The sequence below is a fragment of the Carica papaya genome, chromosome 3 (assembly GCF_054855325.1).
Source record: "Carica papaya isolate Zhongbai chromosome 3, ASM5485532v1, whole genome shotgun sequence".
Classification (NCBI taxonomy): Eukaryota; Viridiplantae; Streptophyta; class Magnoliopsida; order Brassicales; family Caricaceae; genus Carica; species Carica papaya.
In genome coordinates, this window is record NC_142311.1 from 24,145,785 (window position 1) to 24,164,322 (window position 18,538).

General features: G+C 34.4%; 2 protein-coding genes across 2 annotated transcripts; both read right to left on the reverse strand.

Annotated features, from left to right (window-relative positions):
• Positions 1–2,887: 2,887 nt before the first annotated feature.
• Positions 2,888–3,842, reverse strand: LOC148267355 (uncharacterized). Its single transcript, XM_088216077.1, has 2 exons — positions 3,753–3,842; positions 2,888–3,256 (listed from the first exon to the last, which is right to left on the reverse strand). The coding sequence occupies exons 1-2, from the start codon at positions 3,840–3,842 to the stop codon at positions 2,888–2,890; spliced, it is 459 nt and encodes a 152-aa protein (XP_088072203.1).
• Positions 3,843–15,546: 11,704 nt separating this feature from the next.
• LOC148267356 (NADH-plastoquinone oxidoreductase subunit) lies at positions 15,547–17,870 on the reverse strand (the record flags this gene model as incomplete). Its single annotated transcript, XM_088216078.1, is given in 1 exon segment — positions 15,547–17,870. A coding segment is annotated over 1 exon segment (1,116 nt), but the record flags the coding sequence as incomplete, so codon positions are not given.
• Between the last annotated feature and the right edge of the window lie 668 nt (positions 17,871–18,538).

Genomic DNA, 18,538 nt, shown 5'->3' on the forward strand with positions numbered 1-18,538 from the left:
CTTACTACAAGTGTGGTAATTGCTATTTTCTTGGAGATCAATGCAAAAAAAAAATTGTAATGATTGTTAAAGAGTTAATCTTCCACAATTAAAAGGTTGAGGCTTCAGTTGAGAATTGGTCACAGGCGAAAGAACCATACAAGTATGCTCTCCATTCAGGCCATTGAATGGATAGTTATTAGTACCTTGAAAATTATATGAATGTTAGAAAAGCATGATGTTCTAGTCCTTTTAACCTCTAGTAATTGACACTTGTTCCTTAATGAGAATGTTGCAAGTGGGTTAAGAATAAGGTGGGAGGTAAAAAACCATTGACAATTATGGTGGTCAATTGCTAAAAGATCTCTAGTAACACCAAGTGTCTAGATATAGGGATATAAATTTTGTTATAGTTTTTGTGTTACTGAGTTAGTCATGTATGACATTACCTTGGGGATTGATTGGATAGAGAAATTTAGCCCTATGGTTTTTGATTTTATCCATGATACTTTAAAGTTTAATTGTGGTGATACATTAATAGATCTTGAAAGAAAAGATAGACAGGAAATCCTATCTAACTTAAAATAGCCAACAACACAAAAATGGTTAAAGTAGAAGCATTCCACTGAGAAAGGGGCAGTCTTTCTATTAATGGTGGCAGAGTCTTTGGACATGGTAGCATAAAGATTGAATGAAGCACTAGGAGGATTATTGGAGCGATACAAGGATGTCTTTGAGCAGCCCTAAGGCCTACCATCATTTAGGGCCTTTGATCATGCCATCTCCTTAACTCAACAAATGATGGTTATGAATATACTTCCTCAAAGGTATTCCTTTCATTAGAATAATGAGCATATTTAGAAAATGTTTAAAGATTCTACCGTTCATTCTGGCCACAATGTAACATCCCAAATACTTGATGGGGTATAAGGGTGCCTGATAACAAAATATATATGAGTGAGATTGAAAATGTATATAGCAAAAACTAGAAATCCCTTACAACCAAAATATTATATGAGGGTTTATACATCTAGGACCAATGAAGGTTAACGAATAAATACATACACAAGAGTTAATTAATTATAAAAACACTATTTATCATAGTGTAGACCAAATAAGCACTCATAAATACGCTAGGGATCCAAAGAAGAGTTGAAGTAGGCTTTGAGAGGTAACACTACAGGTAGCTCATCACTATCATCATCTAGGAGGTCTCAGCATGGAAAGGGTGAGTTCTATGAAACTCAGTAAAGAAAATAGTATTAAGAATATACTACTAAGGTATACTACTAAATGTTTAAAGGTTACTAGCTTCAAGTAAATATGCTTACCTAAAAATACATAACTCGAAGATCCATGGCGGAAGGATAGAGTTAAATATTTAGAAAACATTTATTCTTTTAAGAAAAACCATTTTAACATATCTACAGAACAATAATTCATAGTGATAGGAAAAATTAGAAGCTATTACCAAACAGAAAAGCAATAGGCTGAGAACATAACATAGGAAATATTCCCATTTTTACGTCTTTTACTATTTTCTTCACACGAAACTTTTTCGATATATATTTACTGAGGGCATAAGGGATTCCCAACTACTACTATGAATGACACCAGATCATATCATATCAGCATGTTTCGGTGTGCCAGACTAAATAAGGGTGGGACTTATGAGTACAGTCATACATCCACACTGTGGCTCCTCCATACAGTTACATGTATCCAGTCTCGTTAGAGGGAACGCTTATCATTCATAGGGAGCGGTTCACCAACAGATTCAGATTCAGAGACATACACAAAAACAGAGGAAGAATTATAAACAGAAACACCCTTTAGAGATAACAACCTAACAAATTTTTATATGTTTCCCCTTTTCTTGTTTCGACACAAGGCCATCATGTCCAGATTTAATGAATATAAAACAGATCAACATAATGCAACATAATGGTACACGTACTTTTAAAATCAGAGCAGAGAACAAACAATAACATACATCATCATAATTTAGTTATTTTATCTAAAAAAAGCACTTGGAGTTATAAACAGAAATACAAAATCCCTTACCGATACTTGATGAGAAATTGGATTCTTAGAGGTGGATATGATGAGTGTTTTATGTCTAGAAATCCTTTGGTGACCCTTACAAATTTCATTCCTTGCCTTTTCTTTTTAAAACTTCACTTTCTCTCTGTAAAACCTCACTTTCTCTCTCTAAAATAGATTGTAGGAAAAAAAATAAAAGTGAGTGGAAAAATGAAGGAAAGGGGTGCCTAATTTATGAATATGGGGACTGCTGGATGTGTGTCATACAGCACGCATCATGGCCTTCCACGTGGTAGTAAGAAAAGGCTATCATAATGGGACCAATGCGACAGGGTGTGTCATGCGTTGCTGACGCTCAGGGCATGGGCATGCAGTGCACGCGTGCGCTCAGTGCTGCGCAGGAAGCTGCACACACGTGGGCACGCATTGATGCCATGCACGCACAGTGCATGCCCACAATGCCGTGCACGCACAGTGCGCGCCCACAATGCTTGCGTGCACACACAGGCTCGCAGGCTCATGGCCAAGGGATTTTTCCCACATGTTCAAGGATTTTTCCTCGCCAGGGGGATTTTTCCCCCATCTTCAGTTTTCCAATTTTCACTTTTTTTCTCTCATTTCCATAAAAATGTCCAAAAACTAAATACATGTATGTTTAAAAATTTTATAAAATACTGATTAGTTTTTAAAAGCAAATAATTATAAAATATACACAAAATGTTAAATATAAGTGGTTTTATAGCCCAGATGGAGTTTTCAACGCCATGTTTAAGCATAGAGGTATCGAGTTGTTACATCCTCCTCACCTGAAGTAAATTTGGTTCTCCAAATTTGTGGTTTTTCATAACAACTTAGGAAACTTCTTTCACATCTCTTCCTCAAGTTCCCATGTCACTTCGTCAAACTTGTGATGTTGCCATAGCACTTTGACCATCGGGATCTCTTTGTTATGTAGAATCTTCTCTATTCGATTGGTTATTTCTGTCGAGTACTCTGCGTAGGTCATGCCCGAGTTAATTAGAATTTGTTGATATGAAATAATGTGGGAAGGGTCAGGATGATACCTTTTAAGCATGGAGACATGAAAAACATCATGAAGGTCGTGAAACTCTAGGGGTAGGACGAGACAGTATGCTACGGGACCTACACGTTCTACAATCTCGAAAGGTCCCACATAACAAGGGTTAAACTTTCCTCTTTTCCAGAACTGCATCTTTCTCTTAGATGGAAAGACCTTTCAGAAAGATGTGATTGCCAATAGCAAACTCAAGTGGCCTTCTCTAGATGTCTGTATAGCTTTTTTGGTGGCTTTGTGTAGTGATGAGATTTTTCTAGATGATAGCAACCTTATCGACAGTTTTTTGGACATATTTTATTACAAGGAGATGCCTATTCCCAAGCTCATTCTAACAGGTTGAGGATCTGCAAGGCCTACCATAAAGGGCTTCAAATGGAGTCATGCCAATACTGAAGTGGCAACTATTGTTATAAACAAACTCCCAAAGGGGAAGGTACAAATCCCTACTACTACCAAAGTCTAGTACACAAGCGCGCAACATGTCCTCAAGTGTTTGGCTAGTGCATTCAGATTGTCCATCAATTTAGGGGTGATAAGAAGTATTGAAGTAGAAGCTGAAGCCAAAGGCTTCTTTGAAGCTATCCCAAAAATAAGAGATGAAATGAGGGTCCATGTCTGACACCATAAAAACAGGAAAACAATGGAGTCAGACAATCTCCTCGACATATAACTGAGCCAGCTTACTAATCGAGTTAGTAGTCTTAGTTGTAAGAAAGTGGGCAAACTTGGTCAGTCTGTCCATTATGACCTATATGACATTGCGATTAGAGCTGGTTCTTGGTAAATTAATGATGAAATCCATGATCACGTGCTTCCATTCCCACTAATAGATGGGGAGACCCTACAAAAGGCCACTAGGTCTCTGATACATGCCTTGATCCTCTAGTATGTGAGACATCAAAAGATGTACTCAACGATTTCTTTCTTCATTCTAAGCCACCAGAAATGGTGTCACAGATCATGATACATGTTGGAACTACCAGTGTGGATGGACAATCTAGATGAATGGGCTTCCTTTAGGATATCCATTCTGAGTTTGGGGTCGCTAGGCACCCATACACAATAACATAACCAATACAATCCCTCATAAGATATTTTAAAGTCAGTGTCGTCCTCAGAAGCAAATTTATCTATGTGCTTCAAAAGTTCCTGGTTTATTACTTGAGCTTTCCAAATTCGCATAAGGATATTTAGTTGGATACATATATGGGTAAGATATGCGTCGTTTCCATGATGACTGATCTTGAGGCCTTGAATCATTTTGAGCATTCTCTAACTAAAAACCATTAACTAGGCTAACATGGCCAAATCTTTGCGATTAAGAGCATCCAAAGCAACATTTCCCTTGCTGAGTGGTAAATGATCTTACAGTCGTAATCCTTAAGAAGATCCATCCAGCGTCTCTATTTCATGTTCGATGCCTTCTGAGAGAATAGGTACTTCAGACTTTTATGATCCGTATAGATCTTAAAAGTCTTACCATAGAAGTAGTGACGCCATATTTTTAAAGTGAAGATAATGGCCGCAAGCTCGAGGTCGTGCAAGAGGTAGTTACCTTCATGGGGCTTTAGTTATCTGGATCCATATGTAACCACATGGCCATGTTGCATAAGGAGGCAACTCAAACCAACACGAGATGCGTCACACTAAACCTAGAAGTGTCTAGTATTATTGGGGAGGATTAATAATGGAGCAGTGATGAGTTAGGGTTGTCAATACAGAATCGAAGCATTCCATCCTTCTTCTTTATGAACAAGAGTGGAGCACCCCACGAAGAGTAACTGGGTTGAATAAACTTCTTCTGTCGTAGTGCGGTTATCTGATGTGCAAGTTCCACAAGTTTTGTTTGGCTCATCTAGTAGGTGGGCTTCAAAATAGGCTGGGTTCTAGGGACAAGGTTAATGGAGAACTCAATCTCACATCAAAGAGGTAGACTAGGCAAATCTGCCAGAAAGACATCCAAGAAATTGTAAACCACTGGAATTATCTATAGTGATGGCTTAGAGTCCATATTCCTAGGCACCACCAAGTTAAAATTTTAAAATAGATCTATTCATACATTCACAAGTCATCCAAAACCTTCATAATCATACATTTACAAACACACCTCTTTGTAATCCTACGGTTATTTTCATTCTGGCGAGGGTAGGGTTACAACCTTGTTATCACAGTCTATGATAGCTCGATAATTTTTTAACAAAACAATTCATAGGATTATGTCAAACCCTTAAAATTCTAAGAGCATGAGGTCTGCAGCTACATTCTTATCTGCAACACTTACTTTATTGTCTTTAAAGACTATGTGAGCTTCTAAAAGTCTCCTACCAGTAGTTTCTTTCGTCAAAGTTTATCCTAAAGGTTTTGGTTTTATTTTTAGATTTCTGACAAACTTACATTTTACAAATGAATGGGTAGAACCTGTATCTACGAAGGCATAGGCAGTAAAATTATAAATAGAAAGTGTACTTTGAATAATAACTAGTGTGGCTACTGCATCAGGCTCATCAAGGTGGTAAAATTGCCCCTAGGTAAGAGGTCAAACCATGTCCCGAGGTTACTAGGGATAATCTAGTGCAAAATGTTGAGTGCTCCTGCACTTGAAGCAGAAGTTGTTAAGACGATGGCAGGGGCAATCATCATGATTCTTTCCACAGTGATGACAAGACTGAGTATATTGGACGAGATTACCAAGAGGTGGGCGAGGGGCAGAGATAGGTACCGTGCGAGGTTTCTTCTCGACGTGGTCAAAGTTAGGGCTAGTAGGCCTCCTCTTCTACTGCTATTGTTGCTACTATGTACGAAAATGGGAGAGGCACTGTTTCTAGGCCACAACAAGTCCTTTGACCATATGGGCATGCTCAAGTGCCTCTGTATATATCTCTCATGAATTTTTTGGCCATCTAACTCTTCATGCCACCATCACATCATGGGAGTGAATCGAGATATCTGAACAAACTTGCAGCGTACTGGTTGACAGTTAGGTTTTCCTAATACAGATCCTGGAACTCCTCTTCCTTCTTTTCCTGAATGTATACTGAGAAAAATTTCTACAGAAATGCAGCCATAAAGTGGGTCCAAGTAGTAGGTGTGGGCAAGACGTCCTTCTTTAGTCGCCACCAATGCTCGACTTCACTATTGAACATTAAGGCAGCGAGAGGACATTCTGTTCCTTAAAAAGGTCCAAGATAGAGAATAACTTCTCAATCTACAAAATCCAAGATTCTACAGCTAAAGGATCGAGTCCACCATCGAAATTAGGAGGGTTTAGCCTCCGAAACTTGGAAATGTAGTGAGAAACAGTCTTATCTACGAGACGAGAATTATGGGCAAGAGGGATCTTGTCATGTTGGGCCTAATTGTGACCTACTACGACAGTCAGGCTTTAAATAGCTCGAAAGACTTCCATAAAATCAACCCTAGTAGGAGCATTATGGGCCTCAGTGCAGTATATGGATGGCCTTCCACGAATCATTCATCCGACACACAAGAAACAACAAGTGGTTAGTAAGAATGTTATTTCTAACTATAGGAATCCTCTAAGACTCCTATGTCTAACTATAAGCTTTAATATAAAGGATTTTTCGAGGGTCATGTTCTGATACAAAGTTGTAACATCCCAAATACATAACAGGATATAAGGATGGTTGATAACAAAAACATATACAAGTGCAATAAAAAGTGTATATAGTGAAAGCTAAAAATCCCTTACAACAAAAATATAAGATGAGTGTTTATATATCTAGGACCAACGAAGGTCATCAAATAAATATATACACAAAGGTTACTTAATTACAAAAATACTATTTATCAGAATGCGGATAAAATAAGCACTCGTAAGTACATTAGGGATCCAAAAAAGAGTTAAAGTAGGCTTTGAGAGGCAACACTACAGGTGGCTCATCGCTATCATCATCTAGGAGGTCCCAGCATGGAAAGGGTGAGTTCTACGAAACTCAGTAAGGAAAATAGTATTAAGAATATACTGCTAAGGTTTTAAAGGTTATTAGCTTCAAGTAAATATACTTACCCAATAAATACATAACTCGGAGATCCATGGCGGAAAGATAGAGTTAAATATTTAGAAAATAGTTGTTCTTTTAAGAAAAACCATTTTAATATATCTACATAATAGTAATTCATAGTGATAGGCAAAATCAGAAGCTATTACCAAACATAAAAGTAATAGGCAGAGAACATAACATAAGAAATATTCCCATTTTTACGTCTTTTAATGTTTTTTCATGCGAAACCATTCTGACATATATCTACTGAGGACAAAAGGGATTTCTAACTATTACTGTGAATGATGCTATATCATATCATATTAGCACATTTTGGTGCCCCAAACCAAATAAGGGTGGGATCTATGACTACAGTCGTACGTCACCACTATGGCCCCTACCTACGGCTACACGTATCTACTCTCGTCAGAGGGAACGCTTGTCACCAACAGATTCATATTCAGAGAAAAACGCAGCAAAGGGAGAACTATAAGCAAAAATAAAAGCCCATCGAAGATAACAGCCTAATGAATTTTTATATATTTTCCCTTTTCTTGTTTTGACACAAGGCCATTGTGTCTAGATTTAATGAATATAAAACAAATCAACATAATGCAACACAATGGTACACATACTTTTAAAATCAGGCTAGACAACAAATAATAATATGCACCATCGTAATCTAGTTATTTTATTTAAACATGGCACTTAGAGCTATAAATAAAAATACAGGATCCTTTACCAACACTTGGCAAGAAACCAGATTCTTAGAGGTGGATAGGATGAGTTTTTTCCATCTAGAATTCCATTAGTGACCCTTACAAATTTCCTTCCTTGCTTTATCTTTCTATAACTTCATGAAAATGAATGGAAAATAAGGGGAAGGGGTGCCCAATTTATAGAATTTGGGAACCGTTAGATGTGTGCCATGTGGTACGATTCATGGTCATCCACATGGCAGCAAGGGAGATGCTGCCACAGTGGGACCCGTACAGTAGGGGTGTGTCATGCCTTGCCGATGAACAGGGCATGGGCGCGCAGTACGTGCACAATGTGCATGCAGTTGTGCGTCTGCATACTTGTCTATAAGCGCACGGGCTAGTAGGAATTTTTCCTTGCCCATGGCATTTTTCTCCCATCTTTCATTTTCTTATTTTCGTTGTTTTTCTCTCTTTTCCTTGAAAATGTCCAAATACTACATACACGTATATTTAAAAATTCTCTAAAATACAGGTTAGTTCTTAAAAGCAGGCAATTATAAAATATACGCGAAATATTAAACATAAATGGCCTTAAGGCCCAAATGGAGGTTTTAACATCATGTTTAAGTGTAGAGATCTCGAGGTTTTACATATAGTCCCTTCTCATCTCCAGTTCTTTTAATAAAAAATAAAGATGGATTCTAACGATTTTGTATTGATTATAGGGAGCTCAATTCCCTTAATGTGAAGGACAAGTTCCCTATACTAATCATTGATGATTTATTGGATGAACTCTATAAAGTTGTAGTCTTCTCAAAGTTGGATCTTAGAGCAAGTTATCACTAAATATAGGTGAGGGAGGATAATATTTACAAGACAATCTTTAGAATGCATTAGGGCCATTATGAATTTTGATTGACAACTTTTTTTCTCACTAATACACTGGCGGCTTTTTAGACTCTCATAAACTATATCTCTAAGGCATTCGTCCAAAATTTTATCTTAATCTTTTTTGATGATATCCTAGTTTATAATTTGAATAAACAAGAATATTACAGGTAATTGGAAGAAGTCTTGAAACTATTAAAATTCTATAAGTTATATGTCAAATAATTTAAATATTGTTTCCTCTAACTAAAAGTAGAATATTTAGGACACATCATTTTTTAATCGGGAGTTAAAACGAATCTACGAAAGATTAAAGCTATAATAAATTGGCCTTCACTAAAAATCTTTAAGACACTCAAAAGACTTTTTGGATTGATAGATCTTATAGAAAATTCCTATAACATTATGGTGTCATCTTCAAGTCATCCTTAAGTCATTCACTTATTTACTATAAAAAGAGTATTTTAGTGAAATTCATATTCCAAGAAAGCTTTCAAATAGTTTAAATCTATCATTACCTCTAGCACTATGTTGCATCAGCCAAAATTTAGAGATCTTTTTACTATAGAGACTGATGCTAGTGATAAAGATATTTGAACTATTTTAATGCATAAGAAATAGCCATAACCTTCACTAGTAAGGGTTGAGTTCTCAAAATCAATTAAAATCTATGTAAGAGAAAAAAGTCTTAGAAGTCTTATATGCATCAATTAGTGGTGGCATTATCTAGAGGATATCCATGTCATTTAAAAACCAAAAAAATCTCAGGTATCTTCTACATTAGTTGGTGTCCACCATGGTGCTCAAAATCAATTAAATTTTATGTGTGAGAAAGAACTCTTGGATGTCTTATATGCATCAATTATTAGTGGCATTATTTGGAGGATATACATGGTGTTCTCCATGGTTCAATAGAGAAGAATAATAAAATTATTTGGACTGAACTATGTAAGTAAGTATAAGCAAGATCTCACTAACTCCAGAAAGAACAAGCGCGGACCAAAGTATAACTATATTATATCATAATCGCAACACTCTAGCATGAATTTCTACAATGTTAACCAACTACAAAAATGACTCTTTTATTCAAACACTACTTGAGGAACTTTTATGAGATCCTCCATTACAAATGGACCTTATGAATTAGAGACAATGTTGTGTTGATGGTGAGATTATTGTATCAGTGCCACAATTCAGTTATAAGTAAGCACCAAGGAATTTAAGCTATCTATGAGTGTTTCAAACAAAAATTTTATTGGCCAAATATGAAGCACAAACTTGATACAATGCTTTGACATTTATTTTCAATTTAAGGTAGAAAATACCATTATAGGGCTTTTTTAACCATTACTAGTCCTATCTCAAGTGTGGACTTTTGTGTATTGGATTTCATTGAGTAACTTCCAAGTTTGAAAAAAAGAATACAATATTGGTGGTACTCGATTATTTCACTAAATATGGTCATTTCATATCAGTACACAGCCTTTTAAAACTTAAGGGGTTACTTGGTCATACATAAACACCATTCACCAGCTAGATAGAATTCCGCAAGTTCTGGTTTCTGATAAGGATGAGTATCACTAGCCTTTTTTAGAGAGAATTGTTAAAGGTCATGGGCACAAACTTGCATCTTAGTTCTAGTTACCCTCTACAAATAGATGGCCAAATGGAGAGGCTCAACTAATGTCTAGAAATGTGTTTCAAGTGCATGGCCCATCAATAATAAAAAACATGGACAAAAACATTAGCAACTGTTGAATAGAAGTATAAAACTTTATACTTTATGGTAATACTCCTCCCTATTTCTTAGATATCATCAACCCATACTTCAAGCAGTTAAAGTGTTCATAATGAAGAGAGATAAAGGTAATTAAGTAATTAAATAACATTTATTGAAAGCTCAACTTTGTAACAAACTATATATTGATGCTCATTATAATTAAAAGAGTTCTGAAGAACATGATCTTGTGCTACTCAAGCTTCAATTACTCAAGCAAGGATCAATCATACAAGGTTATATTTCTAAGTTTTCTTCAAGATTCTATGGTCCTTTTAAACTTCTATAGAAAATAAGACTAGTGGCATATCTGCTCAAATTATCCCTATCCTCGTGTATCCACCCAGTCTTCCATGTGTCTCAATTAAAAGTTACATTACTAGTAACAAAATTAGGGTGAAAGATATACAAACAAATAATTGGGAAGATGACACGGGGTGGAGATGGTTGACTCCACGAATTGAAAACACCTCGATCATGAACCCACTATATTTAGCAATTCAAGAACTTAACTATTTAAATTCAACCCTCTAACTAGAATCACAACCAACATATTGAAAGGTTATCTAGGTAATAAAAAAATGCCACAACTTATCTGATAAGTTGAAATCAATTCCCTTACTCAACAAAGTGGTTTAAAGCTCCCCAACTTAAAGACGTTTGAAGAGCACTCAAAGGAAATTAGTAAAGCTAATTTTGAAAGAAGAGTAAAAACTTTGATTTATTGATTTATGAAGTTATGATTTATAACTATGGGTGAGGCCTTTATGTAGGCTTTCACCTGAATTATTTTAAATGAATATAAAGACTTAAAAATAATAAAATGATAACCTTATCCCAATCTCTTAATCTAAAATACTAATTAAAATTTTTAAGAGATAAAAATTACAATAAAATATTATAAAATTATTAAGACAGATATTATCTCATGTGAATTTGGATTAAAACACGTGGAGAAAAGGAGAGGAAAGTCCTTTTTGGCAGTGACAATTTCAACCGCACGCCGAATACATCCCATGAAAGGAAGCCTTCGCATGTGTGCTTTGTTGCGAGCGTGCATGTCTGATCCTACGTGTGTGCAATTTTTTGTGTGCAATTTTTTGTGTGCTTTGTGTGCATGTCATCTCTCCCTGCGTATGCATAATTTGCCTCGCATGAGCGTGTCTTTCTTACGCGTGTGCAACTCACTGCTCTGTACACGTGGGGAAAAGTTTTCTCTCACGCCTCACAGGCGTTCTTCACATAGGCAAGGGCCTTGTGGGTGTGAGATCTCCTTCTTGTACAAATGGTTGCCCACTCATGTGGCCGAGAATGTTCATGTGCGTGGCATGTGATCCCTTCCATTCTCCATGGCCTAATTGCCTATCTTGGTCTCGTTCTTGGGCCTCCCATGTAGGGCCCTCCTTCACCCATTCTTAGGCCAACAGATTGAATACAAGTTAGAATTTCTTGATCGACTCCTCGTGACTGGTCAGGGAGGCACTTGGATCTAATTTCCTACCTCTCCGAGTCCATCTTGAATTTCTTTAGTTTCCTTCTCAGTATTTGGCTCATGAGATTGAGTTTCCTTGCAGGAATCCCCTTTGATGTTGTCATATTCACATCAGAGGGTGTATCAAATGTCCAACCCAAGAGAGTTTCGCAATATAGGCTCATTTTTTATGGTGATTACAAAGTGGAACAAGTCTTCATTTCTTATATGGTACTTCAAAGGATGACTACACTTGGGAATACTATGATTATATTTCCAAATCTCAACCTTGAGGACAAGGTTGCCATTTGGAAGGAATATATTTGAAGGAAGCCACTAAGGTATATTAAAAATAAAAAGGTAAAAGGGTAAATGGTCTTAAGGGAGGGAAATTTTTTACTTTAGTTAGAGCATGAATTTTGGTTTCATTTGATTGTAAACATAATAGACACACCCAATTGAAAGGTGTGGCCCTTTTGCCTATACAAACAACTCATTGGCAGAAAGGAAAACATGATCAATTTGAAATTATAATTCTAATTCAAATTTCTCTCTTAACTCTCTCTCTCTCCCTCTCTCTTCTTCTTTATCCCTATTTTATTTAGAAGATTTAGTCACAAACTGTGAGTAAGGTTTTTGAAGGAGACCTTAATATTTATCCTTAGGATTAGAAATTCTCTAATAAGGATTATAGAAAGAAGTATAAAGGGCCAACATCATATTTATCCCTTAAGGTGACTTCTTAATTTTAAAGTATCTGACTTATTAGAGAATTTCTAATCCTAAGGATAAATATTAAGGTCTCTTTCAAAAACATAACAATTACAAAACAAGTAGCCAACAAAATCATGATCATGTTGTAACACATTTTCATATGGCAGCCAGATATATTCCCTAATCTTTGGCCAAGATCTAGCCAACCTAAAACTGAATAATTTTTAAAACCATAAAGGAACTTAAATGTGTTCCCTAAGCTTTGGTAAACTCCCTTCTGTTAACTCTAGCCTTAGCATTTTCTAAAACCAATTTGAGTGTACCACCTAAATGTGGAGAGTTTTTGCGAGCCACCACATAAATTATGTTTGAAACATAAAAATTTATAAAACTTACACTAAATCATATGAAATTATTTTAGATTACAGAAAAAAGAAATTCAAGTTTCATAATATTTTCATTTGAATAAATTAGATTACAGCAAAGAGACATACCTCTTAACTTATTCAATCTTACATGCCCTAATGCACGATGAATCTACAAATTGGAGGAAGCCCTAAGTTATTCCTCTTATCTTCTGATGTTGAAGGAAGAAACCTTGCACTTAGCTCAACTTAATCAACACTAGAATTAATGGAAGAAACATGAGTTGCTATATATGATTAAAGAGGTAAAGGAGAATGATTTTTTCTGGAAGGAGAGTTAAAAGAGAGATGAAGCAAGATTGATGTTGTTATTAAAGGAAAATGAAGGATGCTAGATTATCAATGTTAGAATAAATGAAGGAGAATGAAACAAGGAAGTAATAGGAAGTTGACAAAGGAAGAGATGAAAGCTTAGGCTTTAGGACAATGAAGGAATGGGCTTTTGGTTACATAAAAATGAACTTGGGCTAAATAATTTTAGGTTTTGTTTGAGCTTTGAGTTGAACTATGTAAATTGAGTTTAATGGATTTATATCAACCCGCATGCTTTGGTTGGTAGCTACACAAATAAAAATGGATTATGCATCATATGTTTTTCGGTAACAAAATATCCACCATTATTAAAAGAGCCTGTACAAACAAAGATCATTTATACATGATGACTTTTAGTGATGAAATGACTAATGTGATTAATATCAATAGAAACACACTTATATCAAGATTTTTGTTGGTATAGGTTTATCTTTAGTTACAATGTCATCCTATCACTAAAGATTGTTATTATGAGAAGGTAATTTCACCATAGTAAATTCAATAAGTATAATTTTTATGATTTATTAGAGATTCTTTATATAATATAGTAGAAGGCCCACAAATCATGTACTTCTTTCCCAAAGAAAAAGCATAGTTTAATTTTTTATTAGCAACCACGGTAATACAGAAGATGCAAACATTATCTAAAATGATCAGGTGTAAAGTATCTATTGAAATTTAAGAACCAAATAGGACAAGTTTATCTAACATAATTACATTAAATTTAATGGAAAAAACACATGCATAAACATGTGTGAAAAGCTAGTTAATTTATATGAGTAAAAAAAGTATATAATTGTATGTACCTTAAAATATTTATTGAATTGTTTCCACAATATCACTTTATGTAGTAATATGAACACAGAAAAAATGTTAAAAATTTTACAACATGTTGCTTAATGTATATCTTACATAAATTTTAAACTATTTCATATTACTGTTAAGAATTAAGAACGTAGATTGTTGAAAGATTAAAAAAATCTTTAAAATAAAAAGTTAGATAATATTCGTTTAGAAATATAACTAAAATAAGGAGATTATATGGAAGTACTCGTTATTTCTTACTCTTTGTTTCTAAAAGAAAAATGCATAAAATTTTAGAACAAAGCTTTAAACCACATTGCACATTATAAGAGTAACTTTGCCTCCCATTGACATCTTTTATTTTTTATTTGTAATATTGTTCAACCAACTATTAGATCAATATAACATATAAAAAAGTTATTTTTTTATCAATTAGTTCACCAAGAATAAATATGTTTACTAGCAAATAATTTACCTATATTTTAACTATTTCAGTAAACAAAATTAAGTCTTCCTATACAAAAAAATAAGAATGACATCCTTAGGATTCTTCAATAATTGCTATTACTAACTCAGTTAGAAAGTAATTTATTTGTTGCAAACACAAAATAAAATAGTTGAAAATTCCACATTTTTGTGATAGTAATTAAATGACTAATATACCATTTCTTAAAACACAAGATCCTTGGCAAAGGATCACTCTTGATCTTGTACAGAAACCCAATGCTCCTTAGCAACTATCTATACTTCAAAGTGCTTATGAACATATTTCTTTTGATTATAATGAATGGCAAAAATATTTTATTGCTTTAACAAGCAAATATGTTTTGAAGCAAAATTCAAGTTTTGGTTATAAAAAATAAAGAATTCATAACGTGGAGCAAAAAGACAAGAATGAAAATACATGACTTGAAACAAAAGATCAAGGAATATGAAAACCTTGAAGATTTAGAAACAAGAGTCGTGTATTAGAATATAATTCTATATTATAATATATAATATAATATACCAATATTATTGTAATAAAAATATTAATAATTTGATTATATTCTTTATATTACATATATGTTTTTTATTATAATTATAATATTTTTTCTTAAAAAAATCTATTTTATATATATATAATAGATTTTTTATTTTTTTCATTTTTCTATTTTTTTATATTTTTATAATTAGAATATAATTCTATATTATAATATATAATATATTATAGAATTATTATTTATATAATGAAAATATAAATAATGAAATAATTATAAAAATATATATATCTATTTAAATTTAAATATAATTATTTATTATTTCATTCATATTTCATTCAAGTTCAAGAAGTTTGACCCTTCCCGTGAATTTGTTTTTTGTTTTCTTCTTTATTTGCATTTTTTTTTTAACTTATATTGAATTTGAATGTGTCTCACAACACGAAAAAATTCGCGGGAGGGGTCATTTATTTTTGGATCTGGAACAAATGGATTCAAGAGATAAGAGAATTAAGGATACCCACCAAAAAGACTAATCCAATCCATAATGATGTACTAGAAAATACAACATTTTTGTTACTTGACCTTCGTTCCAATATGGCTAATTCCTTTGGTTGGATTATCATCCTTCCTCCCTGCCGGCTTCCACTGAACCATAGGTTGGTGACTTGGCCGTGCTAGTTGCTGCAATGGCCTCATCCTGGGCAACTAGTTGAGGCATATTCATATTTAGTTATCCCAATGCTTTGCAACTAGTCTGATAGCGGAGTGAAGCTTAAATCAATTCCATTCCTTTCCGTGCCGGTCAGCTAGGCCCACTAAGGCTAAGTGATAGAGTAAGGTGCGAAGCAAAGTCATATCGTAGTCAGTTAAGTGAGATGGAATAAAAAGACTATAATAGTTATCCTTCTCTTTCTCGATGCGGATCACAGCCTAGTTTTGTAGCCAAGGGAAGGCACGAAGGGTAGAAGAATCAGTCTAAGGCTATGCTCTGGGTTCTGGGAAGGTAGTTCAGTCACCCAGTTCAGTCACACCCGATGGATAAGCAGTGTTGACTTATCAGATCATTGCTCACTCTTGATCAAAATTGGCCTTAAAAGCGCCGCCTTCCGGCCGTTTAAAAAAGGGGGATTTTGGCTTGAATACGACTCTTTTTTGGAGGTGGTATCTACCTCTTGGAAACAACCGGCCTGGGGATCCCCGTTATACCCTTTCTTTTCTAAATTGAAGTAAATACAAGCCTTACGTTTGTCTGGTGGGGATCATATTCACGCTGGGACCGTAATAGGTAAACTTGAAGGAGAAAGAGACATAACTTTGGGCTTTGTTGATTTATTACGTGATGAGTTTGTTGAAAAAGATAGAAGCCGTGGTATCTTTTTCACTCAAGATTGGGTCTCTCTACCAAGTGTTCTGCCTGTGGCTTCAGGAAACTGGATTCGTCCAAAGGTAAACTGATTCTCAATCTCAATCTGTATTTATTCAAAGTGGTTTTGTATTCATAAATGGGCGAGATAGTGCTTTTACCTTTTATTGGGTCATTAATGCATCAATGGAGTCAACTTAATATTCAGTTTTTTTTTAGAAGTTGGTCGGCCTTGACATAGATATACTATAAAAAAGTGCCCACCTCCATGTGTATTGTATCTTTGCTCCAATCCGGCGAAGTAAACTGCCTTTCCTGCCGCCGAAGGAACCTGTGCCCATATGAGATACAGAAGAAAAGGCTATTTTTTTTTTTAAATTACGTTGACCAGAAGATGTTGAAGCTGCATAAATTATTTGCATTGTACCTACAACCACCAACCAGGGAGAAAATAGAGAATGAGCATGTGGTAATAATTCCATATTGATTCGAACCAATCCATATGCTCCCATTTTTAATAAGATTCCGGCGAGAAGCATACAAGTACTGTAATGTGCCTCTCCATGGGTGTCTGGTAACCATGTATGTAAGGGTATAATCGGTGATTTGACACCAAAAGCAATAAGAAATCCAATATAGAATATTATTTCTAGTGCGATCGAATACGATTGATTAGTTAATGTTTCAAAATTTAATGTTGGTTCAGTGGAACCATATAAACCAATACTCAAAACTCCTATTAATAGAAAAATGGAACCTCCTACAGTGTACAAAATAAACTTTGTAGCTGAATACAGACGTTTCTTTCCACCCCACACGGAAAGAAGTAGATAAACGGGAATTAATTCTAACTCCCACATGAGGAAAAAAAGTAAAAGATCTCGAGACGAAAATGATCTTATTTGACCGCTGTACATTGCTAACATCAGAAAATGGAATAATCGGGAATCTCGAATAACAGGCCAAGCCGCTAAGGTAGCTAAAGTAGTGATAAATCCTGTCAGTAAAATGGGTCCTATAGAAAGTCCATCTATTCCCAATCTCTAGTAAAAATCAAAAAAATTGATCCATTTATAATCTTCCGTCAACTGAACTAAGGGATCATCCAATTGAAAGTGATAACAAAACGCATAGGTCGTTAGAAGAAGTTCTAAGATGCATATACATATTGTATACCACCGAATCACCTTATTTCCTCTATGAGGTAGAAAAAAAATTAACGAACCTGCGGATATCGGCAAAACTACAATTATTGTTAACCAAGGAAAATAATTCGTGGTAAAGACAAGATATGCTTGGACCAAAAAACCCGTACTCAAAAAAAATGAAATTTTTTTTTTAAAAAATAAGTAATTTCAAGTTGGCTCTAATATTAAATGAGTTTAATAAATATGCAGCTAGATAATCCTAAAAAAAAAATTTAATTACTGAAAAATGAATATGTCATATCTTAGTTTAAAAATTTTAAATTGAGTTTATATTATTGAAAACTAAAATTTTGGATATTTGAAGTTAAAGGTTTTGAATTGATTTGAGAGAAATTAATCTTGATAAGCACAAATTATTTGAAATCTTTCATAAATCAAATATCAACAGTTTGGTGTCTTTTAACAAGTGTTCTGTAAAAAGAAAATCTAATATTAGATTTGGCATTCTCGATTGATAAATTTTGGTCATTAGGGGTTCAAAGGTCTTTGTCAAATATATAGAATCTTAGATTTATTAAATTTAATATTCTTTAAAAGAAAAAATATTTTTGACTAATTTCTTAATATTTTCATATAAAAAATATTTTCAAATAAAATTCAAAATTGTAAGAAATCTACAAAAATCAAATTGAGATTTTATTTCACACTCCACGTAATTAACATGACATATTATATGGCATGTATCACATCTTTGTGTGCACACAAAAAGTGGTCTCGAGGGGAATGTGTCACACGCATGCATCATGAATAATACAATAAAAGCCATGAGATGTGTCATACGCAACAAGTTA

Coding starts and splice junctions, on each gene's coding strand:
- LOC148267355 (XM_088216077.1), bottom strand. CDS start 3,842: ATGGACAGACTGACCAAGTTTGCCCACTTTCTTACAACTAAGACTACT. Junction 3,257..3,752: donor AGTTATATGTCGAGGAGATT/GTCTGACTCCAT, acceptor TCTTTCTGAAAG/GTCTTTCCATCTAAGAGAAA.